The 26335-nt window shown below is 41.6% G+C and overlaps 1 protein-coding gene across 1 annotated transcript in view; it reads left to right on the forward strand.

The window, feature by feature from the left end:
• plxnb2b (plexin b2b) overlaps positions 1 to 26335 on the forward strand; it is a 307007-nt gene that overhangs the window by 177369 nt on the left and 103303 nt on the right. The window contains exons 14-19 of the mRNA XM_079567075.1: positions 1784 to 1953; positions 5849 to 5997; positions 12552 to 12654; positions 16166 to 16302; positions 18957 to 19139; positions 25614 to 25707. Coding sequence (XP_079423201.1) covers positions 1784 to 1953; positions 5849 to 5997; positions 12552 to 12654; positions 16166 to 16302; positions 18957 to 19139; positions 25614 to 25707 — 836 coding nt within the window. The remainder of the gene's footprint in view (positions 1 to 1783; positions 1954 to 5848; positions 5998 to 12551; positions 12655 to 16165; positions 16303 to 18956; positions 19140 to 25613; positions 25708 to 26335) is intronic.

Below are 26335 nucleotides of genomic sequence, written 5' to 3' on the forward strand. Positions count from 1 at the left end.
GTAGTTTCAGAAATACATAGTAATTGTATTCATATTTAATGAAATTATGAAGTACAGATTTTGATTTAATGGCAGGAAAGAACACATGTTTGACCTGAAATGAGTCAATCACAATATAAAACAATACAATGTGTTGAATCTGCGTTTTTATTTCTAGTTCAGTTCAGAGACAAAATAATAACAGTTCCAAAGCTAATGATCCAAATGCAGATTCTTTTCCATATTATTAAATATTATGGTTTTGTGACTCAATGTCAATGTCAACTTTTTTTATATAGCACATTTAAAAACAGCTTTGCCCAAAGTGCTGTACACACAAACATAATACACAACAATTATTCAGTAAAAAGCAACATCATAAAATCATTTAACTTTAGACAATTTTGTGCCATCCAGCCCTTTGCTTCTGAAAGCATTTGAACCAAACCTGAACATTGTCTGTGCCTGGATTGAAAGCAGTACTAAGTAGCTTGTTTACCTCAATAGATCCTTCCCGTAGTCCCTCTGGGGGTAATACAAGTGTTAATGGGATGATTGGAGGGTCTTTCATCTCCCCCTGGTGTCTCTGGCCAGAAAACCACACTTGCAACTTGACTGCCACCAGACCCAGACACTAATGGAATCATAAAGAAAAAGCTAACAGGCTAATGGGCAAAGCTAACTGCGGGATAGTGCCAGTTTAAACAGTATTTACAGCCAAGTTTGAGCGAAAAAGATAATTTCCTGTCTAATTGGATGTACAATATCCCTCTCTCCGTTCGCCTTTTCTGTCAGCGTAGTATTTACTCTCACGGACAATTAATAAGTTAAATCGCTACTTGCTACGATACCTGCAGTTGCGCTTATGGCCTCTAGGGGCAAGAGTTACTTAGTATTGCTTTAAAGGCAGATACATTTGCAGGTCATCTGAAAAGCAGTGAAAGGCAAATTTATGTTTTCTAAAAATTGACTCAAGGGGCAGCATTTCCAATGAAAATAATAAATAAAATAATAAGGGGCCCAAAATGGAGCCCTGCGGCACTCCACAGCTGAGTGCGGCAACTCCAGAAGTATCAGGAGTGGATGGCAAAATGTTTTAATTTTCTAAACCAACATAAGGCCGTACCTTTAATGCCAACATGATTCTCGATATGTGATTGAAATATTGCTTTCAATCCTGAACTGACTGATAGCAATTCACATTGTGCACATACTCTGCGTATGTGCAGGCGTTTGGTTGTCCGGGAAGTATTAATCACAGTGAAGCTTTACAAAATGTCAACTGGAGTGACTTGGTTGAGTTGAGACATTTTGCTTCTACCAACAGACGCTCTTCTTAGAAAAAGGGAACAAAAATGAATGATTACTTCCTGGATAATTGAGAGCTTGAACAAACATGTTGACAGCAATTTTGGAATGGTGACCTTTTACTGGCACACTTGAGCTGGAGAAAACTGCCTCTTGTTACATTTTCTGACCAATAGAGCAAAGAAGAAGCTTCTGTGGAAAAGCGAAACTTTCCCAACTCAACCAACTCAGTCCAGTTGAGGATTTTCCCCTTGCATATGATGTCTATCCAAGTCTGGGCACAACGTGTATCATTACCAGAGCCTTTGCATAAGTCTAACAATTTCCATGTCCTCCGAGTTTTTATATTGCATATTTCTTATACGATTTTCTGTAAACTGACTCGCCTTTCTTTGCACATAGCCTTTAAACCAGACCAAGGCCATATTGTGGGATCTCTACTACTACTATCTATTCATGATTTTCACTGCTGTTCTGTTCCCATTTGTTGCCGTAGTGACCCTATATAACTGCGCCGTGGGCCGCCAGGACTGCAGCCTGTGTAAGAACGCTGACCCCAAGTACCGGTGCGTGTGGTGTCCCAAACAGAAGGCCTGTGTGTTCGAAGATCTCTGCTCCTCTGTGGACACTTACAACGTGGAGTGCCCCGAGCCGGAGATTACAGACGTGAGTAACAAAAGCTACACGTAAGTCCAAAAAAAAACTGGACAATGCATCATTCTACAGATCATTCCCAAAGCAGCGTCTTGCAGTCTGTGCCTTTAAAGGGACTATACAGAGTTTAAAACTAAATATTTTCATCCCCCTACATGTTCCAACCATGTCCTAAGGTGTAGAATGAGCCCAGACCTATTCACCACAACTGCCTCTAAAATCCTGCACTGTCTCTCAAAAAGGTGTTCATTGGAGCTTAATATAGAAGGTGCAGTTACGCATAAGACCAGAGGTGGCAGTAGTGAGTATTAAATTACTAACTTGCATCTAGCCCCTTTAAAGTTTTTTTTTTCTGGGATTTGACATCATCCCGATCAAAAGTTTAAGACCGGTTGAAAAATGTCGTGGTTGGATCACAACAAGGTTCCAGGGTGAGTGAGACAAAAAAAAAATGTCAAGCTTCTATTGAAAACAACAATTAAACTGAAATAGGCTGTTTTGCACCTGATCAAAAGTTTAGGACCACATCTGTGGCCAAATCTGTTCAAAAAGTTTTAGTCTTAGTCTTTTGACGAAAATTTAATTCGATTTTAGTCTAGTTTTAGTCGAGTAAAATTGCAAGTAAATTTAGTCGACTAAATTTAAGACGAATTTAGTCGACTTTGCATTGATAATATTCATTATAATCATATTTAATCTTGTTCCTCTGCTTCATGGAGCTGCTCCACATGAACACAGCTCAGAGCTGATCCTTTGGCAGTGACTTTACATGATATGAGGCTCTTTCAGACGCTCAATAGAAGTTTGGATAATTTTCGTCTCTCCCTTTCATTTTTATTTAGTCTTATTTAAGTCGACTAAAATATCTGGACATTTTAGTCATAGTTTTAGTCTCATGAAAAACTTTTAATCTAGTTTTAGTCCAATTTTAGTCGTCAAAAATAACACTTTGACTAAAATTAAGACCAAATATTTTAGTCGACGAACTTAGCACTTGCAGTGCACCATCGCTGCTGAGGTGGGACGCAGTATGATGGTCATTTGGAATTTCTGAAAAGATCCTCAGGGTTATGGAACAAAAAAATGGAAGGCTGAAATAAATTGCTACCAGCACAGAGCCAGAGGATTGGATTGGCTGTCCGTCACCGGGAGACCCTCGACCCAAATTAAGGCTGTTTGTGCAGCCGACTGACAGGTTTACCAAATGTTTTTGTCTCACTCCCATTTCTTCCTGTTGCATATTGAAGTTCTAACTGGAAACTTTGCGATCCAACCATGCAAAGTGTGTTTTTTTATGTTGCTGCCATTTTTCAACTGGTCTTAAACTTTTGATTGGGACAGTAATTGGAGTCTTTATGATTTGCTATTTGCTAATGCATTAAAGGGACTATGCAGAGTTAAAAAATGTTAAAATTAAGTATTTTCCTCCCCCTACATGTTCCAACAATGTCCTAAGGTGTAGAATGAGCTCAGACCTGTTCACCACAACTGCCTCTAAAATCCTGCACAAGGTGTTGATTCGGGTCCGAAGTGCCGTCATGCATGAGCTTAATGTCGAAGGTGCAGTTACAAGTATGACCTGAGGTGGCAGTAGTGAGTATAAAATGGTGAACTTGCATCTTGCCCCTTTAACATATTGGCATTGCTAACATGTTAGTTTGACCTGGCAACTATCAAGACCTACATGGCCTTTTGCATTGCAGTGATTAGTTGCAAGTCTACAAGGTTACAAGCAATTTGTATTTCAGCTCACATTCACACTGAGGAGATCCTACCAAAGTGTCCAAAATGATTGTGAAAAAGTGATTTTGCCTCCACTTTCCGTTGCCCCCATTGCCCTCTTTGCCCCCGTTGCCCTCGTTGCTTTACTTATCGTCAGGTTTTGTGATTAGCCGCGTGGACCATCGATGTTGCTGGTTGGCTTATCGACGGATCGTGGTGCTAAGCTCAAAGCCCGACTCTCTTCGGGCCTCTCTGATGTGAACCACCTCGTTCTGATCGATAAAACCTTTGTTGGCTAATTGTCGCGCCTCATTGTCATTGACGGAGTCCTTTAGTCGCGGCATTGATGAGGGAGAGGCTAAGGTTACAACCCCGCGCTGCACTCGCAAACAGCGCTAGGTTTGCAGACACACAGAGGCACTTTCTTTTTTTTCAGCGCTTATATCGAGAGGGACTCACAAATCAGAGCAAGAGATCGTGAAATTTAATATCGCTTCTGCTGGTTACGATTGGAGTGTTAATTTGTTTACAACTACAAAACCATTTTACGTGAAAATTGTTTTTGTTTTGTTTCTAATGATGGTTGTGGAATCAGGAAGCTGAATGAGCCCCACATTTAGTAATTAACTCTAGTTGGGTAAACAACATTAAAGGGCTCTTTGTTACTTCCATAGTCCCAGCACCTGTCCCCGATTAAGCCCAAAGTGGTGCTAGTGCAGGCCTCCAGTTGAAGCTCAGGGAATGAATTATTGATGTTTGTAGCTTTCAAATTATGAATGGCAAGTTTATCCACTGCCTGATCAAAAACGACAAACAAAAGGATTCAACTCGCTGTTGTGATCTGGGGCTGGTCAGGTCTAGTTTCAGCAATGGGTACTATGGCTGGACGGTGTTATATAGCAGTGCTCCCTCCCCAAGCTTTACCTCCTACAGACTGTAATATTTTACGCTAGAGCAGGACCATTGATATATCCAGGACGGGGACAGTGTTTAACTCACAGTGGGAGAAATGGTTTGTAGTTTGTCCTGCGAGTGCTTAATAAGATGCACAAGGCTGCGCGCAATGTTATTGTAGAGAAGAGGAGAGCGAAGAGGAAGCTCTCGTCGTAGTCAGCACTGCTCCTCAGCCGACCCCCTCTTTTTTCTCTAAACGACCCCCTCAGGTGAAAGCACTGGCCCACTGTTGTTTGTACGCAAGATACCGACTTCGTCTTAAGCAATGCTGTTGTTGCACCAGGCTTAAGATTGTGCCCTATGTGCCCAAAGACTGAGATCAGCAGATGACATCCTGAATGACCAATAATAATAATGCATCGGTTTTATATAGGGCTTTTCTGGACACTCAAAGACGCTTTACATCGCATTATTCATTCACTTCATACTTGATGGTGGTAAGCTGCTATTAGCCACAGCTGCCTTGGAGTGGACTGACGGAAGCGAGGCAACCAGTCTGCGTCATCGGCCCCTCCGTCCACCACCAACCACTCACACACTCACTACATTCGCTAGGGTTCTTGGTGTTACCAAACGGTCTCCCATCCAAGTACCGACCAGGCCCTTCCCTGCGTAGCTTCCGAGGTCTGTCGGGATTGGGCAGAGCAAAGGCAGTGTGGCCACAAGGTTATCCTATCAATGGATTTCTTCTTCCCTGATGGCACAGGCATATTCCAAAATGACGCCAGGATTCATGGGGCTCACAGTCCAGATCTTAACCCCCTTTGAGAATCTTTGGGATGTGCTGGAGAAGGCTTTGTGCAGTGGTCACTCTCTCCCATCATCAATACAAGATCTTGTCGAAAAATAACTGGATCTTTAGACATTGGGCCAACCAAATACTTATTTTTTGAGACTTTTTTGGTTTGGCAGTGTAGTTTGTGGTAAAATGAGTGATTGTGTCTTGCTCAATAGTATTCCAACATACACTTCAGTAAACATTTGAACTCAGAATATGATTTAACGTTGATTATACTTTTTATGTCATACTTTTACCATGTAAATTAAGTTTGGGTACGTCTTCTCCCACTGATTAGACTGTGAAAACCACAGCACTTTTGCTTCTGTTTATTTCCATTAGCATAAATTAGTATTTCTACTGATTATCTCATTTGGTGATCTGTGATAACAAAAAGTCTAGAAGACATTTTCCCGCTCTCTAATTCCCCTCCTGTGCCCCTGTCTCGCTCAGATCATCCCCAAGTACGGGCCTCCCCAGGGCGGCATCGCCATCACCATCCGAGGCTCCAACCTGGGCATCCACCGCGACGACATCGTGAGCATCACTGTGGTGGGAGAGCCCTGTGTGCACCAGAAGGAGAAGTACTCCGTCTCCACCAGGTTTGTTTCCAAGTAACATTTCTCCTGCTTTGAGAGCGACTTTTCTTCTCCTGCTCCCACCTCTACACCGTCATTTTTCAAAGTCAACATCCCTACACATTTTGCCTTTGACGGAGCTAGCCTTGGCGCATATTTTCGATTTACTTTCTGTGCGTTTGTGTTGAGCGGTGTCACTACAGAAGGTAATTGGTTCAGTATTAAACTCTAGTGTGGAGCGTTTGATGGATGGCACAGTTTAAGGACGCGCTGTCATTTGAAGAGGTTTTCACTGAGGGCTCTGTAATGAGATAACATGCTTTACATTCTACTCCGATTCACTGCGCATCTATTCAGGCAACACTTTCCTTTTTAGTGCCTTAAAAATGCACTTACATTTGTGAACATTTGGATTTTTTTTCTTTGCCCAGTCTTTGCACAATTAAAACAGGACATTATGAATTATGACTCTATAGCAACAGCCACACACGTCAGGTTATTGACAGACTCAAATGGGAAAATACATTATCACTTGGCCATTCGGATAACATTTTGGTCATAATTTTAGTCACAATATTTTTGCTGACCACAGTTAGACAAAAAAATAAGACTGAAACTATGACAAAACTGTCTAAATATTTCCTTTCATTTATAAAACTAAATAAAACAGGGACGAAAACATCTACGGTTTAGAAGAGCGCTGCATCATTTGAAATAAATGCCGAAAAGAAAGTGCATTTTGATGATGATATCTCTGAATAAAACGTATTAATCTTAGATTTAGTCGACTGAATTTACAAACCTTTTTCTCCGTGACAATTAGACTAAAGCTATTTGTCTGACTTAAATAACAATTTTCATCAAAAGACTGATTCTGAAAGTAAATCATTGCAAATCTTGCCATTATAAGTAAAAGTGGGTGACTTAACATGTATAAGATAATGATAAATGGTCTCAACTTATATAGTGCTTTTCTACCTTGATTAGGCCCAATGTGCTTTACAGGAAGTAAATTCACTCTCTTATTCACACTAGTGTACACTGACACTGGAGGCAAGGTGGGTGAAGTGTCTTGCCCAAGGACAAAACGACAGTGTGCACCTTCAGGAGCTGGGATTTGAACCCCCGACCTTCCGATAATGAGACGACCTGCTCTGGCAACTGTGCCACTGTCGCTCCTTAATGCATCATTCAAGAATAGAATATAAAACATGGGGCTGCACATGTTGTCATTGCAATATATAGTGATTCTCTGGCTGAGATTTTGTTTTGCTTGCGCATTTTAGTTTAGATTTTAGGCTTGTTTTGGTCCTAATCTATTTGTTTTTTTAATAGAAATAAGACCTTGTAGCCATTAACCTCTGTCCCCCCACTTAAACCGAGGGCATTTTCTCCGGTTCGGCTTGACCCAAATCTCAAAGCTTCTCGACTTGAGAAATTGGCCTCATTTGAAAGCTAAGACCGGCAAAACAGTTGCTGTGTTTTTATCTTTTTGACGTGTCTTTTTGTCCCTTTTTTTGTTGTGTTTTCATTCTCGTTTTTGTCACTATTTTGACGCTTTTTTCCAAAAAGATTAGATTTGGATAAAACCGATCTGGAGAAAATGTGCTTGGTTCAGGTGCGGTTAAATGACGAAAATAGTGTATATTTTTGGAGACTAAACCTGAATAATGGAAAGAGCCAGGTTTAAATGCACAGGGTTTGTTTTGTTTACATAGTGTAGAGCAGAACTCCTTTTGGGTCGCGGGCCGAAATTCCGCTCCCACGGCGGGTCACGGGCCGCATGTAATATCTCTAAGGCTGCAACTAACGATTATTTTTCTATCGATTAATCTATCGATTATTTCTTCGATTAATCGATTAATCTATCGATTATTTTTTCGATTAATCTATCGATTATTTTTCATGTTACCGATTATTTTTTCATTTAAAATGAAGAAAAAAACATTGATGTTTCCAAATGGCATGGCTTTTATATATTTATTTACTACTAGTCTATTTTCCCCACTTTTTTAAAAGAGTAAATGGCAAACGGTCCCATTCTCTCACTTCTGGCCCTGACCCACACTTTGGGAACCGCTGATTTAAAACTAACTGAAACCTGCACCTGACAGTTATTTCTGTCTGACCACTGAGAGTCGCCCAATTCGTTATAGACTGTGCACATTCAGAGAACCAGAGTTACTGTAAGTTACTGTGCTCGTGAGAACCGTGTGGATTCAACTCCTCTTTGAGACAAAAAGGCCACGGACACGGCTTTACTCTCGTCTATCCATCAAACTACTGTCCTGATTCTCCGCTAGACACGACAACAAGAGAGTTTAAATGAGTGTGTGGCCGATGCCCCGAGTCCGCGCAGAGAAAACAATGAGAGCTGCGCCCGGGACACGGGGACGTGATGCAGCCGCGGAGGAGCCGCGCATGAGGGCAGCATGAGGCGAAGCGAGAACCGGGAGACAGACAGCCGAGCGGGACACGAGCGGAGAAGTAGCGTACACGCGTGTTGGGAGAGACGGGGAAGGCGGTCGGTCTCTCCTGCTCATTCACTTCATCAGACTGCTTCGTTTTGGTTTTATATGCGGCAAAGTAGGCGGAGAGTGCGTGCGCGCTGTCAGAGCCTGTCCCCGTAACAACGCGTTGATTAATCAGTGAAACAACACCGTAGTTTGACTGAGATGCGGGGCCCTTGCAGCCGCGGGTGTTTTCGTTTCACATGTTCATTCATAGCCGTTGTGCTGTAGCCTGGCTAACGCCAGACTAAAATCACAAGTGATATTGCAGTTCGAAATGATTGGAGCGCACACAGCAGTCTGGCGTTAGCCAGGTTAGTTGTGCTGCTGTGATATGACATTTCCGCTCGACACAGTGTGCAAACAACAACATTATTAGGCCGTTTCTGGAAATACTCCCACACTTTTGACGACTTTTGCCGTGCTTTTCCCCCCTCGGTCGCAGCGTTTGCATTACGCGCAGCCACGCTGGAAGTGTAATGTAAACAAGCGACGCGTCGACGCACAAAAACGGCGTCGACGTATTTACGTAATCGACGACGTCGACGACGTCGACGCGTCGTTGCAGCCTTAAATATCTCCTGAGCTCTTATTATGTCAGTGCCCTCTGCTGGACACGTGTGGAACTCTTTCCTTTTTTTAATTTAATGCCCCTAGTGGCTAGAATGAGCATTCTGGTTATTCTTTAAAAATTCATAACTCCGCACAGGAATGGGCTAGAGATTTTTTTAAAGGGGCTAGACACAAGTTGGCCATTTTATTCTCACTACTGCCACCTCAGGTCATACGTGTAACTGCACCTTCTATATTAAGCTCGTGCATGACGGCAATTCGGACCCGAAGTAACGCGTTTTGAGTAACAGTGCAGGATTTTAGAGGCAGTTGTGGTGAACAGGTCTGGGCTCATTCTACACATTAGAACATGGCCGGAACATGTAGGGGGATGACAACACTTAATTTTAACATTTTTAAACTCTGTATAGCCCTCTAAGTCTTGTTTTGACACAATTTGGTGAAAGAAAAAAACTGCTTATGTTTTCTGTTTGCACTGTTCAGTGAGAGCGTTTTCAAGACGGCTCCAAATACACAAACATTTTTCCTCATATCTGAATCCAAACAGGCCTCTCTCTTCATTAGCTTTTCTCGAGTTCTTCCGCTCCGACACTTTTTGATGCACTTGTTGAATCGCGACACCTGAGTTTGTCAAACATCACTAAACTTGTCTGCGAATCCCCACGGTTTAATTTCCTCTCAACAACTGTCGGAAATAACACCGTCTCATCACAGCGTCTTGTCAGAAATGATTTGCCTTTAGCGCTCTCCCACGTTTGAGATGGGCCCATTAATTAATGAGCCAAACGGTGCAAACAATTTTCTTTCACCTTAAAGTCATGTGAAATTTTATCACAGATTAATCACGGGCTATAGCACATCCGCGTTGGTTTTGTCCCTGAAACTCTTGAAACATTTGACCGAAGACTGAATTAGGAACTGCTAAACTAATACAAGAGTCACGGGCAGTTTTTGAAACATGTTAGTGAAGGTCTAAATTACAGGGGTTAGCAGGTTTGAAGCGTTTTTGTTGTTGTTGTGCGGCCCAAATAATTGCCGTCTGTGTGATCGCTTAATTGCAGCCGTTCAAATTTCAATTTCAATTAATTTTGCATCCCTTAAATCAGCTTTTCTGACTGTGCTCCCGTGTAATAGGGAAGACTCAAAAACATACACACACTATGACAATATTTTAAACAAACCAGACAGACTTTCGATTTGTTGATGTTAAAGCTACATATAAACCTAATAGACTTATATCGGTATGAACTTTTTTTTAGTCTCATAGATTATCGCATGCGTATCCCGAAACAGAGGGCCTGATATGATACGCATCATTATAACCAACTATACCTTACCCTAAATGAATCAAATAACAAAAGCACAAGTTGAGTTGAGTTATATAAAAGCAGTACTAAGTCATGTGTTTACCTTAATAAATCTTTTCCGTAGTCCCTGTGGGGGTAATACAAGTGTTTATGGGATGATTGGAAGGTCTTTTATCTCCCCCTGGTGTCTCTGGCCAGAAAACCATGTTTGCTAATGCTAGCGGGCAAAGCTAACTGCGGGCTAGCGTCACTTTAAACAGTATTTATAGCCAAGTTTAAGTTAAAAAAAGTATTTCCATTGTATAATTGGATGTACATTATCCCTCTCTCCCTTCGCCTTTTCTGTCAGCGTAGTATTTACTCTCCAAGACAATTAATACATTAAAAAATCGTAACTTGCTACGACACCTGCAGTTGCGCTTATGGCCTCTAGGGGCAAGTGTTACTTAGTACTGCTTTAAACATACATCAGTCAGACGTTGAGTAAAACATTTTGAAAACTGAAAATATCGTAAAATGCCAGCCCTACTGTATTTGACTAATTCTGAGTCTTAACTTTCATTTCTTTTGGCTTTAATGTTGCTAATAGCTGTGCTGTTTAATCCTCTAAAATCTGAAAATCTGAAAAAGTATGTCTGTGTGGCTCATTCAGGAGTTGTCCCTCTGAAGGTGCTTGAGTCCTCTTCTGTATTAGTTGAAGTGTAGGACGTTTCGCCTCTCATCCAAAAGGCTTCGTCAGTGACTGCACAGTTTCCAGCTCTGACGCGAACTGGATGAAGACCATGGGGCGGAGTTAACTTGGAGAAGTCCCTCCCCTTTATTAAAGGAACAGGCCATAGTGAGATGTGTTCTTACCTGAGCTTAGACGAGTTGATACGTACCTGTCTGGTCTTCGTGCGCGCCCGTGGAAGAGCTTGGTGGCTTCTAACTTCACCCCCGTTTGGAGCTATAGGAATATGCTGGGAGAGGCCAAATGCTAACAACATCTTTGGTCTTTGTGCGTGACTGAGCGCACGCACAAAGACCAGACAGGCACGCATCAACTCGTCTAAGAACATATCTCACTATGGAGAAACAGTGGCCTCTCAAACCGTGGGTAAACCCAACTCCAGCTGATCACTATTTGGATCAGCTAGAAAGTGGGTCGTTGAGACTTAGAACAACAAAGCTGTGTTTACAATAAAGGGGCGGGACTTCTCCAGGTCTCCTAGTCCGCGTCAGAGCTAGAAACTTAAGTGTTGCTGACGAAGCCTTTCGTAATAAGAGACAAAACATCCTACACTTTAACTACAGAATTCAGAAGATGACTCAAGAACCTCCACCAAAGACTTTAAAAGCATCCTCTTTTGTTTAAACTAATCAGCACCAAGAAGGGTATTGACCTCATCAACGTTAAGTAAAAAATGTATATTATATATATTCTAGAACTGAGTTGAGTCAAAAGTATTGCGATACATGACTTCGGATAGATACAGACGGCATCTCGTCATAGCTTCGTCGTGGCTTCACCAAGGGGGAAAATAGAATCTTTAGAGAAACACAATTTTTCACTCTTTTTTGACATTTTCTGGTGGAATATGAACTTATTTATCACACATAAATAAAGTGAGGTGTAAATCGGGCCCATATGGATATTTTCTCACAGCAGATAGCATTCTCCGTTATTTATGTATTTACGGGCTGTTGAACCACTTTGCTCCTCTCCATGCCTTTGTATCTTTATTGTGTAGAAAACCATATTCATAATTCAGGATTTGTTAAAGTAGTTTTTGAATATGACGTGTGCAATGAACAGGCATGTCTTTTTTTCTGCCACCACTAGTGAGATAGTCCGTCTTTTTCACATGTTCTAATCGTGTGAGAAAGGCACAAAGCGTTAAACATCTGAGTCATTTATCCCAGTATCAGTTCATGATGACGCTTGGCCTAATTCCCTTTAGCTGACAAGAAAACATAGCTACAATAAAACATGAGTCAAGCAAATGAAATGAAGTCCCCAATTTCCACAGTAGGCAGCCCAACATTCAATATTTACAGGATATATTCCAGTGAGCGTCTCTGCAGAAAGAAGACAGACTTTATCGGGAGAAATCAGAGCCATTAGACACAATACGACGACAAACAAACCTGATTTTGAATAGTTTTGAAGTGATTTGTTTTGTAAATGCTTCCCGTGGTGTCTTCACAGTGTGGTGTGTGAGATCGGCCCCCTCAGACCGAGCTGGGGGCAGGTGGAGGTGGAGGTGAAGGGCGGAAAGAGAGGGACGTCCTCCATGTATTTCACCTATCAGGTAAAAACTGCACTGCACAGATTTACACAAACACTTTTCATAAGACTGAATGTGCTCGGGAAATGTTCAAACCCGAAAGAAATCATCGAACACTAAAACAAGGACTAAATCTACAGATATTTGTGCGACTGATTGAAAGGAATGAACAGAAGGGACAAATAAGAAGAGATCCAAGCTCTGGCTTATACTTCTCATTCTAATCCCTTCCTTTTCAAGCACCGAGCTGGATCTGGAGCTAAACTCGACAAAAGAACAAACTTAATATTTCAAGGATGTAAGACTTTTTTGCATCTATTTCATAAACGTGATCCAACAAGATATGAAGGGGTAATGTTGAAAGTACATTTACTTCAGCCCTAGAGTAGACGTTTTACTTCACTAAAATCAAAATCTAATAGTTTCTACTCCACTCCAAAACTATAAGACATAAAGGGCACGCATATAAAGTAGATTAAAATAAAATGTAATAATAAACCGTAACAATTGACATAGAACAACAGCGAGAGTGTATTTACAGATGTGCAGGTGCATTAATTGCACACATTAATGACATCAATGACAAAAATGCAACAAAAAAGTGACAAAGAAAGGAAGAAAGAAAAAATGGATGAAAACAGAACAAAAAACCCAGAGAATCGCAAAAAAAGAGCAACAATAAAGTGACAAAACCGCAAAGAAAGCAATGGAAAAAGGAGCAACAAAAGGGCAACGAGAGAAGCGTTGGAAAAGTGGCAAAAATGCGACGACTACGCGGTGAGGAAAAAAGATTTGTTCGAATATCAGTTTTGTAGGTCTTAGCTTTCAAATGAGGCGCTTACACTGGCCTGAAGCTCTCCAGTCGTTAAGCTTTTAGATTTGGGTAAGGCCGAACTGGATCCTTTCCATAGTCCATCTGGGGGTAATACAAGTGTTAATGGGATGATTGGGGTGTCTCTGGCCAGAAAACCACACATGCAGCTTTCCCTGCTCCGACCCGGAGACCTCAATACACACTAATGTAATCACGAGGAAGAAGCTAACAGGCTAACGGGCAAAGCTAACTGCGGGCTAGCACCATTTAAACAGTATTTATAGCCAAGTTTGAATGAAAAAAAATGATCTCCATTGTATAATTGGATGAACAATATCCCTCTCTCCCTTTGTCTTTTCTATCAGCGTAGTATTTACTGTCACGGGCAATTAGTAAGTAAACTTGCTACAATACCTGCAGTGGCGCTTATGATATTTAACCATATTTAACCAGAGTCTCTAAGCACTCAGGCGAGGTTTGAACTGGCTACCCTGCGGTTTGGTGGACGCTGCTAAACCCACAGCTCGTCTATTCTGTCATTCCTTTTTGTATACGTTTATTTATTTGTCTTGGCAATCTTAACTTTTGTCCCTGAGGATAAACGACAGTGAAAGCTTTCAGCCCATTCGCTTGTTTTATCATTTCATTACGTTTCCCATTTCCCCGTCGAAAGGCCCGCTTTATCTGAACACGCCAAGGACGTATGCAATGTTCAAATTCACCGCGCTAACATAACGCTAAGTTCACTTGTAGATGGCGCGGTATTACCGGCCTAATGCACTGCCCGATAAGCCACAATGTGCACGGAGCTCTGTTTAACCAGATGCCGGCCTCTTTTGCTCCGCTACTGTAACAACCAGTGCCAAAGCTATTTAACGGGCTTTTCATATCGGAGCGCCCTAAAGCCTCCGCAGGGGAGTGCTCCGTGAACTGTTTGCTCAGCAGATGATGGCAGATGTGCAGAGAGAGGGTAAGGAAGTGTCTTAATAGAAAACGCGACAATGAAAGTGTCACACAGGAACATCTCAAAATGATATAGATTTGGAAATACGTGGCCGCTTCGATGACCGTTTGACTTTGAAATTGCGGACTGGAGGAAGCGCCCCACTGCGTGCGACACTTTAACACATAAATAGTGTGTTTTCATTGGTGCTGGTTTCCGTGCAGACGTGTTGCCTCTTACCTCAGCTTTGTATTCATTACATCTTGTTCCTAATGCTGTGCTTTGATAACCCGCTGCCTTAATTAATAGCATTGTCAGTTTTGAGCTTACCCTCAGGACCACGTTTTGAATCGCTTTGTTTGTTTATCGGTGTTTTGTGGTAATTAAGTTGCTCTAGTGTCATAGCAACAGTGTGACTGGCAGGTGAATATGAGGGGAAATAAGAGAAAGAATAAGAAAGATATTCATTTGAAACCTTTGCTGAAGATTGCTGATATGAATATGAGAAAATAGTGTTTATTTTCTTACATTTATGTCTTTATTCGGGGTGGGACTTTTTCCGATTAATTATGATGAAAGGTACTATACGGCGTTTAGAAATGTTAAAATGATGTATTTTCCTCCCCCTAAATGTTCCAACAGTGTCCTAATGTGTAGAATGAGCTCAGACCTGTTCACCACAACTGCCTCTAAAATCCTGCACTGTCAGAAACGTGTTACTTCGGGTCCGGACTGCCGTCATGCATGAGCTTAATATAGAATCTGCAGTTACACGTATGACCTGAGGCGGCAGTAGTGAGTCTAAAATGGTGAACTCGCATCTAGCCCCTTGAATTAATTACATGTGGTTTAATGCATTTAAAAATATTAATCGATATTAATCACACTTTACTTTAGCGGCACAGACACTTTTTCACCTTTTCCTGCAGGTCGTTGCTTAGAGACCAACACAGTGTAAAGCCAAAAAACTTGTACTGTCAAACTTGTTTATTAAGGCGACATAAACTTACTTAAAAAGATCATTCTCCAACAGTTTTGGGAAGATTACTTGAAAATAGTAATTAAATATAATTAATTATAGTAATCAGTTACTCCTCCACAAAAGTAACTGTGTTGGTAGCTGAGTTACAGTAAGATAAAAGAAACTCGTTATTAAACAAAGTAATTACTGACTGCAAGAAAAAGTGCTCATTCAGAATGTTGGCGCAAACAAAAGCCTGTTCTAGCCACAGAATCACTAAAGCTCAGAGTGTTTACTTTCAGTCTGACCCGGAGCTCAGCCTCAGACACAACAGCAAACTCAGAAGAGCTACAAGAACACACTGCAGTGAAACTGATTCAGCATCTTTAAGCATTAGACGATGGGCAAACAACACGTTTACTAAATGCACAATTATATCAGGTCATATCCAGGCTAATGTCAAGCTCCTGTCGCCGTGTGTAAACTACGATAGAGGAACCACAAAGTAAACAAACATCTGCACCTAAAGTCTGTCGTCCCAACTTTAAACCATCCAAACAAGTCGTCAAATAAACAAATATCTCCGTAAAATCCGCTGTTTGAAAGACAATAACAGACCACGTGGTGCTTCAGCCTTTGAACGTGTCAGACACACTTTTCGCCCGCAAAGCACCTCCTCTGATTGGTCCGTCGTGCTGTCATTCACTCTTTCTGCCAACCAGCGTCACTCTTGCTCTGTGTCACTTCCTGAAACAAGGCGCTCCTTAGAACAGAGAGCAATAAAAACAAACCGTTTCCCCTTCTCTCTGTGCTCCAGGACCCCATACCCGAATCGGTGAAGCCCAAACGGGGCCTCAAAGCCGGGGGAACCCTCATCACCATCTCGGGGCGCGACCTGGAGACCGGCAGCAAGAACGACGTGAACATCAACATCGGGGGAGTGGACTGCATCGTGTAAGAGCCACTTTTACCTCTTTGTCATTCTCATCTCATGTACTGACAAAAAGAAATTCCAGGAGTATAGCTGAGCGTAGCTTTAATGTGTATTTACTTTACGACGTCAACATTCAACATTAGGCCCTAGTTTTTCAAGAGAACTAATACTATGAATATCTATACTTTCTGACAGATAAATTGACTCTAAAATAGTCAGACAGTCTGGTAATCTCAACGCATTATGTAAAAGTATACTGAAGTACTCAAGCCTAGATTCATATTTTCCACTCACGTAATTTAAACTATTGTACCTACTCCTTTTATGCGCAGTATTTGTCATTGTCATTCAGTGCCGAGTCTGTCCCCGTAGTTGATAAAGCCAATTGTTATTCAGACAGACTATTCTATGCAAATTTCACCGCAGCCCGACTTTGAAGTTTTTTTCCATGAAGCTTCAAATGGAACTGGCCTTAAATCAGGTGTCGTAATTACAGTTTCGTCTTTGGGCTGCGAGAGTCCCGTTCAAACCGATGGAGGGGATAGATTTTAAAAGCAAAAAAACAACTCCAAAAGAGTTTCATGCAATTTTTATGTAATTTTCTTACCCAGCGGGCGGATAGTTTTGGTTTGTATTGAAACATTGTGGCTGAATCTCGCAGCAAAAAGGTCCCAGGTTCACATCCCAGGCCAAGGCAATCCTTTATGTGTGGAGTTTGCATGTTCACCCTGTGTCCGGGTGCTCATCAACCTAAAAGATGCACAATAGGCTAAAACCTCCAGCCAAAGTACCCCTGGGCAGATCAATGCTGAAGTATTGATACAGTATATCAATACTTACTCAGTTCGACTTCAAGTAAAAAGTATCAACGCTAGTTAAACTGTGCCCCACACCTTTATCTAGGCTCGGAACCAGCTCTGTCTCACAATAATGTCAGTCCTTGAGATTACACTGAAACTTGCTTTAAAAAGTACTTTTTCTGGAGATGTGTGGTCTGCTTTAAAGGGACTTAATCATTTGCCTGACCTATGAAAAAGTCACACAATTCGGTTGTAGCTTTGATTCCAGCACCTTTTCACTGTGGCCTTGTGTTCGTTAGCTTCTGCAATGTCAGAAGATGCAGTGTTGCTTTTTCACCAAGCTCTTTGAGGGCTGGGCGATATGGCCAAAGAATGAGTACTCAGTTTGGACGATTAAGATTTTAATTGATTTTGTTTGAAATAAACTTTAAAAAGTCTCCTCTTCTTTGAAGAAAGCTGCTCATAGTCCTGCTCATTAATATTTCATAATGTGGCTACAATTAGGCCCATTAAGAAATCATAACCCTTTATTTATTTATTTTTATTTCTGTTTTAGATATTCCTTGTCTGCTCTCAAAAGTAAAACCTCTTAATAAGCCATGGAGTTTCAAAAGTGTTTTAGTTTTATCGTCTTCACGCCTCTGCTGTGATTGACACCCATCTCCATGGAGACTCAAGGGAAATGGGTGGAGTCAAGAAAACTGGGGGACATGGAGCGGCGGACTCAATTTTATGATTTAGCCATTTTCCAAATCTATTTGTAAAGAAGGTTTACTTTGCACATCTCCTGTGTTTTAAACAGGTGCATAAGAGAAGGCATAAAGGCGCCACTGGCCGAAACGTTGCATTAATAAAAGAACACTGGTGTTGCAAGTATACAGTGTGCGAGAGATTTTTCCAAATCTATTTTTAAAAGTATTAATTAATTGAATTAATTCCATTAATCGCTCAGCCCTAAGACAGCCCTTGCATTGATGATGGGAGAGTGCGACCACTGCACGAAGCCTTCTCCATCACATCCTGAAGATTCTCGACGGGGTTGAGATCTGGACTCTGTAGCGGCCAGTTCATGTGTGACAATGATGTATCATCCTGAAACACTCCTTCACAATGCGAGTCCAGTAAATCCTGGCATTGTCATCTTGGAATATGACCGTGCCAGTAGGGAAGAACAAATCCATAGATGGAACAACCTGGTCATTCAGCAGCCTGAGATCATAACAGTTAGTTACATCCAGGTAGAAACTCTTTTTTTTGGTCCGGTAGTGGACATTGATTTGAACTGGTCCATCCATATGAGGCGACCGGAGCTGCATTTTTGTCTTAAGTACTTTTTTATTGCTTTCTTTATGACCAGTTATGATTTTACTATAGCCAGGCTTAGTCATATTTTGATCAAGTGAAAATGCTTTCAACAAAATCCCAAATAATAAAGAATAAAAAACAAGCTTCTTTACAGTGTTGTCAGTTCAAAGCTAAGTCCAAGCTGCCGGATTCCAGTTCAATCTTTTAAATTCTCCATTCTTTGGTGGAAGAATATCGCAATCCAAATGAGGAAAAATTACTTTAAAAAATATTAAAAAACTATAAAAAGATATGCTCCTACATGTGCACAAGTAAAACCTACCCAAGCCATTTTAACTACAGTAGATAATACTTTTTTTGCGGGGTTGGATCCAGTCAATGGTGACATTTTAAGGTGAAGGTTACAGAAAATAACAAGCTCCGAGTCCTTTCCTCCCTATTATTTAACCAACTGTCAGGCTTCTGTCATGTATCTCCCATTGCACCGTGACCTCTTCCAGCCGCGTGACCCCTTTGAACTCTCACCTTTGCCTTCTGTCTCTCTCTGTCTCTCTCTCTCTTTGACACAGGGAGGATTTCGGGCAGGACATCACCTGCCGGACCGGCGAGTACCGAGCAGACAAAGTGCCCTCCGACCTGCTCACAATCTCCATGAAGTACGGCAAACGGACAATTAAGACCATCACCAATGCCTTCCAGTTCTTGGAAAACCCCACTGTGCACGACCACCTGCCCAAGAGCAGCTTCGTCTGGTCAGTATCATCTAGAAATCGTCAAACCCTTCACTTCAAGAGGCTTTACATTTTGTGTTAGGTTATTCAAGGAAGTTTAACAAGTAACAAGCAAAGGAGGCAAATGCAAAACAAGTTTTAATGTCCCTTTATGTCAAAAACATACCTGTGCCTTTTACAAACATCAAGTCTTTGCATTTTTCCTAGGCATGTGGAGCCAATACTGGTATTTGAGCCGATACCGGGTATCGGCTACAAATATCCGATACTCAACCGATGCCAGTTTTGGCTCTCACTGCTTTAAAAACACAACTTTCACCGGCTAAATCTAAGTGAAAGTGAAATCTAAGTGTCATATTTATTTTTAATCGCTGAGCAAAATGCCTTGGCTAGCAACAGTATGCTAAAGCTAGCGGGAGCATGCTATTGCTAGCAGCAACTAATTAAAGGAACAGGCCACTGTTTTTCCATACTGAGATATGTTCTTACCTGAGCTTAGACGAGTTGCAACGTACCTGTCTAGTCTTTGTGCCCGTGGAAGAGTGTGATTGCTTTTATCTTCACCCCGTTTGGAGCTATAGGAATATATTGGGAGAGACCAAATGCTAGCAACATTTTTGGTCTTTGTGCATGACTGAGCGCACGCACAAAGACCAGACAGGTACGCATCAACTCGTCTAAGCTCAGGTAAGAACATATCTCAGTATGGAAAGACGGTGGCCTGTTCTTTTAAGGCTGGGTCAAAAAGTATGATATAAATACCTAAAATAGCCACTGCTGGAGTGGCCAAGTGTAGTTCCTGAAATGCTGCTAAAGATGAACAGATACAAGATATTTGTAATGCACAAGTTGTAATGATCAGATCTCTTTATGTCAGTTGTTTATAATATTATAAAATAGCCTGATCCAAGGATAGTATTGAAAATCCAGTCATCCTTGTTAAATGTTTTTCCATTAGCTCTTTAAAGCAGTACTAAGTAACTCATGCCCCTAGAGGCCATAAGCGCCACTGCCGGTGTCGTGGCATGTTGCGTTTTTTTTTTACTCATTAATTGTCCGTGAGAGTAAATACTACGCTGACAGAAAAGGCGAAGGGACAGAGGGATATTGTACATCCAATTACACATTGGAGATCATTTTTTTCACTCAAACTTGGCTGTAAATACTGTTTAAGTAGCGCTAGCCCACAGTTATCTTTGCCCGTTAGCCTGTTAGCTTCTTCTTCGTGATTCCAAAGAATGAAAATAAAACAGCAATGAAATATTAGGACCATTCACATTTTCACTCAGAGAAAGCCACATTTGATCGGCAGATACTAAAACCCCAAGTATCGTATCGGTTTCGGAAACAAAAAAGCTGGATCTGTACAGCTCTCATTTTTCCCTCCCACCTGGAGAAGATACTTCCCTGGTCCTTGTGCAGCTTGTGAAGAACTTAGTGAAGGACTTTTCCGGTTTGCCTTGAGTTGCAGCCGCTGCGCCATTAAAGCATCACCCCCTGCTCCTCTCATTACCCCCCTCAGAAGGCTGATGCTTCCGCTCCTGTAGTGGAGATCACGTGCAGTCGTTTAAAGTGGCCCATTTTTCCAGCACACAAGACCCAATCCATCACAATTTCTAATTTCCGCTGGTTCTGATTGAAACTTTTGATTTGTAAAGAGCGGTGTATCAGGCAGGTGGTCTTAATATTATGGCTGACTGATGTCTTTGGCCCCAGTGAATCAGCTCCATGGATTTATATTAGACCCTATTCTGCCTTGACTTTCATTTAGAAGACGAAACGTGTGAAATTGCTCGGTGTTGCAGCTGCTGTGGGCACAAATCAATGTGAGAAAATGCCACAATTTCAATTTCTCGCAATTTCCCGGCTGCATTTACTCTCCGCAATCACGCGCACTTTATAAAAATAGACAACTTTGGGAAGCTACCTGCGATAGATTGAAAATTCATCCCTTTTGTGAACGTCGTGTGAGTTTAAATGAACGTGCTACGTGCAACCTCTTTTTGAAAGTTTCCCTCTGTGGAAAACATCTATTTAGAAGAAGAAGTCACCCGTAACATTAGAGGATATATTGTTTTTTGGGGGAATGCGGTGCTCTGCGTTACATTTCCCCAAACAAAAGACTCGTCCTTAATGTGGCTTTAAATTGATGGTTTTCTTGCTAGATCTGTTTTTGAAAGAAATGGCATCTTTTCATTGGATGCGCCCACGTTGTTTTGGGACAAACTTTTTTATATTGATTCATGGATTCATGGAAAGCAGATGTTTTTGTGCCTCTTGAAGTTCATTTGCTGCCTGTTCTACTTTCATTGCCATTAATAGTGTGATATTTATTAAGTCACAAAGCTAAGGTTAGGCAGGTACTGGTGTCGAGTGCTCTAGAAATTGATCCCAGAATGTTTTTGTACATGGTCCTTTTTAGTTTTGTACATTTGTGACATGGATGTTGAGGTATCCCATTATTGCACTGTAGGATGTGCAGGCAAAGCAGGTCCAGAACTATTACGCAGCCATTTTCCCTCACACAAAATGTAAAGGATAAGACTCCTGAAAAACTCTGAAAAGTCACAAATTGTTAATGGTTGGTCAGAGGGATGCAGCAATTATGAAACTCGAAATAAATTCAATCAATCATTCAAATCAATGAAGAAATATTGGGACGGGACACAGAACCAGCAGTTCTCAGTAACTTAATGTGTACCTTAATAAATCCTTTTCGTAGTCCCTGTGGGGGTAATGCAAGTGTTAATGTTGATTGGAGGGTCTTTCATCTCCCCCTGGTGTCTCTGGACAGAAAACCACACTTGCAGCTTTCTACACACTAATGGTATCACGAAGAAGAAGCTAGCAGGCTAACGGGCAAAGCTAACTGCGGGCTAGCGCCACTTAAACAGCATTTACAGCCAAGTTTGAGTGAAAAAAATGATCTCCGTTGTGTAATTGGATGTACAATATCCCTCTCTCCCTTTGTCTTTACTATCAGCGTAGTATTTACTCTCACGGACAATTAATGAGTAGAAAAAACGCAACATGCTACGACACCTGCAGTGGCGCTGATGGCCTCTGGGGGCAGAAGTTACGTAGTTCTGCTTTAAAATGGAGCGTGGAGCCATCAGGGATCTAGCTGTAACCAAACTGAAGTGTCCAGGAGTACAAGGTCTTGAGAAAAGTGCAAACACGAGCACTATTGATCAAGACACATACGTTTGTATGTTTAGACTGGGTCAGGAATGATCTAAAGACGGATGTTTCAGAGGTTTAATGGACTGGTGAGATCAGAGAGTCTTGCATAGTCTTTGTTCTGTACCAACACTTGAAGAACCAGTCCAACTAAGTCACCTTTAATAATACCTGCCCAGTGCCCCTCCTCTATCTTTCTACCACTAAAATCAGAGCTTTATGCCCATTCCTTATCCATCAGTCCAGCTAGAACCTCATCATTCTACAGGGACAGTTTTTCGTGTTAAAGTTGCCAATGCTGCACGTTTTTGTTTTGGCTCTGGTTCTTGAGTCAATTATCCGATGAGAAAGATGAAAGACTTCCACACTTTGGGTTGCCAGATCCTATGTCTAAAACCAGAAGGCTTTAAATAAAAGATCCGGCTCTGATCTAAGTTATTGCTGTCAAAAATCCCAGCACCGGTCCCCGAACAAGACCTAATTAGTGCTGGTGCTGCCTCCAGTTCAGTGAATGGATTCTGGAGGGTTTGGGCGAGTCCAAATATACTGAGGTTAGTAGAAGAAGTAGAAGGTAAAGGCAACCCAGCTTGAGTTGTGATTGCGTTGTGATTTTTTTAAACCAATAAAAGCATTGCTACATCCTCTTCTTTCCCACCAACTAACTCCATGTTTTCTTTCGTTGAAACATTGAAAGTCTCTCCTATAGTCTTCCTCTAGTCCCTCCTGTTCCCTGGCATCTCTCATCTCCGCATCCTTCAACCCAAATATTCACTATTCCTGGCTGAGATTTGCCCCTGAAAGCACCCCCATTAAGATAAATAGTTACACCATGTCCTATTTATTTGTCATTACTTCATCCTTCAACATCTCTGTTCGTAAAAGCCCCTTTATAAGCCTTTCATTATCTTGTTTTTTGCATTTCCTTGAGACCTATGGACATGATCAGACCATTTTCAAAGCTTTTATGCTCGGAACAGCCCACAAGCGCCGCTTTCCTTTTTTTTTTTTCCCTTTTTGATGTGGCACGAAACGATGTGATGGCTACTGCTGCTGATGGATTCATTAGGAGCTAAACCTTGCTTTTCATTTCGATGTGCCAAGAACGCTCGACGGGTACGTGAGCCCCGGCACATCCCGCTAAGACAAGAGCGAGCAGATTGGCAGCGCGAATAAGCAAAACTAATTTGTTTCTATCTCCGCCGAAAATTACCCCAATTTGGGAAGCGCCGCGCGTCTTTCACGTAAATCTCACCCAGAATGAAATGTTTTTGATGTCAACTTGTTTGTTGTTTGACGCACAAAGGCAGATCAGGCAAAACAGTGTGACCATCTGACTTTTATGAAGGCCGGTAACAGTGTTTTGTATTCTGATGCTTTTTTATGAGGATTAATCTTAGCAGGTTAAAAAGAACTTGCCTTAAGCTGCACATGAGGACACAAGCACAGGTTTCACGATCCTCTTTTCAAGGCTTTAAACCTCCAAAATTCAGTCAATGAGCTTTAACTACAGGAGGCCTGTGCACCAGCACTGATGGGGGGGACAGGTGCTGGGATCATAGACTGTGTATTGATGGACCTCTTGTGCTTTCTCCTCCTCATTAATAACTCCATTCGAGAGAAAATTCATGATGGCGGCTCAGTCTCCTCCTGCAGAGCATGTTCCAACAAAAGGACAAAAACCAATATGGTTGAAAATATGATACCTTGCCCAGCATTGTCACACAGCCATTTATTTTACAAAGTGTAACCATACTAACCATATAAATGTCTGTGTCCATAGAATCATTTAAAAGAACTTATATTTGAGCAGCATCAGCTTCGTGGTTGTATAAGCTACGCAGCGGCGGAGTGATCTGCTAGAAAATAGTCCCTCAAAATGCGAAACAGACATTCATATTGTTAGTCTGGTGTTATAAGTGATTTGCCTCAGGTGCTCTGTGGAGCGGGTCACACTGTTTTTAATGCAGGCTAGCTGATACCATAGAAATGCACTAGCCTAGCACCACAAAGCTCTTCAAATATAAGAACTGCATGAACTACAAAATAAAATATCTCCAGAAATCAACAACACTGGATAACGAGGCCCTATGTCAAAAATCCTGAAATATCCCTTTAAATAGGTTAGGTCCAATTCTATGCTTTCATTAACCACTGCAAACATTTCATTTCCTGGTCATTAGGAGCATGTTTTGTATGGCTTGTATGCCTTTAATAGAAATCTGATGTTTACCGGTGTGTGGGCTGGCGTTTTCAGTATGAAAGAGGGAGATGGACCCTGAAGTCTGAACGTCTCCTGACCATTGAAGATTTATGAATAAAGCTCTGAAAAGCAGAGCGTGCAAGACAGCCCAGACATCTCTCTGTTCTGGAAAAAGCAGATAAAACCACACAAGAAAAATATCTTCAAAATCTTAATCTTAGACAGTCTGGACGGAAATATTTGTGAAATGAATAATGACGGGGTTCCAAATTCTTGCTAATTTATTCTGACAACCACTTTCACTAAGTCAGTTTTTTTTTTTTTTTTTTTCACACATTTGAGAAAGTACAACACATCTTTGACCCACTAAGAGTGAGTGGGTGCATGCAAGGGCTTCCACCTCAATAATTTTAGCTGTCTGGCCAACAGTGTTGTGAAAGCCACTTCAAGAGGGCAGAGAAGGCAAAGTCTCAAACACTTCAGATCAAAACTTCTTTAAAGCCACACCGCGTAGAATTTTCCCCAAAAAATAAAATTGAAATACAAGCTTTTATTTTATGACAGATATTTTCAGCATTGAAAAATACCTCAAACAAACATGTGATTTTGCTGTAAGCGGCTCAGCTCTCCTAAGACATGTAAAAACACTACCGGGAGTGGGTACGTCTCCAGCTCGTTTCCATGGAGATGTCGACTAAAGTCAGCAGAATTTGAGATTTAGACAGGTTAGGTTCCCATCCAAATCCATTCTTTGATTTCTCACTGCAGTAATAGTCTTTTCTGTGTCGAGCTGGTGATTTGGAGCATGTATTGTACTGATGGCAACAGTATAGTCCAAAATGTTACGCAGTATACCTTAAAGTTCCACAAAGTACTGTATGGATGCGATCAGGCAACGGTCATGGTTCCTGGAAATGTTATTGTACGTCTTGGTGTAAAAAGAATCAAGACTTTGTTCATGATAAAGCCTTATCCTTCTGGAAAGTAAACCAGACTCCTGTGCACCCGCTTTTAACAGACGCCGTGATGAAGAGTGACGAAGAGTACTGTGTTCTTTGCTTCTCGTGGTCGTAATGTTTTGGCTGATCTTCGCTTGCTTTGTCTGCCTGTTCCAGCGGAGGGAGGAACATCGTGGTGACTGGCTCCGGATTCGACCTCATCCAAACCGCTCTCATCAAGGTCCAAGGAGACAACTCAATGGCCTTGGAGGTTAGTGTTAGCTCTTATTCTTCACATTGCTAACTATCGTCTCCAAGAGCAGCGTTTTATATTTTCTCCACAGAATAGTTTATTGATTTTGGTGCATCGATCGGACCCACAACCAAAAGCTGTGAAGTATTTGTACTGAGCTTCTTGTGCCTACTTTATTTCGAGTACAAAGGTGTAAAAAAACTCTGTTCAACTCGAGATGGGAAAAGCTGAACCGTTTCACCCCTGACATAACACACCACTGTTTTCCGAAATAAACCAAACATTGATTCTCAAGCTTTTCACACAAGTATCATGTCTCTAACACAGCTCTCACAGTAGCATCAGGACCTTCTGTAAAGCAGTTCGAAGCTTGGATTAAACCCGGACTTGACTCGAACCTAAAAGCAACCTGGAACATGGGCGAAACTAGGTTTATTCCAGGACTAAATTAGTTTCAAACCAGCACCGTATTTAGTCTAAGATCTCAACCAGGACCGCACTCAACATAAACCAAAGGACTAAACCATGCCCAAGCTAAAACAAAGGTCACGTTCACGCTTGGTCCACTTGACGTAAACTCTGGTGCGCTCAGTTTCCTGTGAAAGCGCCTCCTGACTCTGGTGCATACAAGTACAAAACTAATAGT

The sequence above is a fragment of the Gobius niger genome, assembly GCF_951799975.1.
Source record: "Gobius niger genome assembly, chromosome: 12".
NCBI lineage: Eukaryota > Metazoa > Chordata > Actinopteri > Gobiiformes > Gobiidae > Gobius > Gobius niger.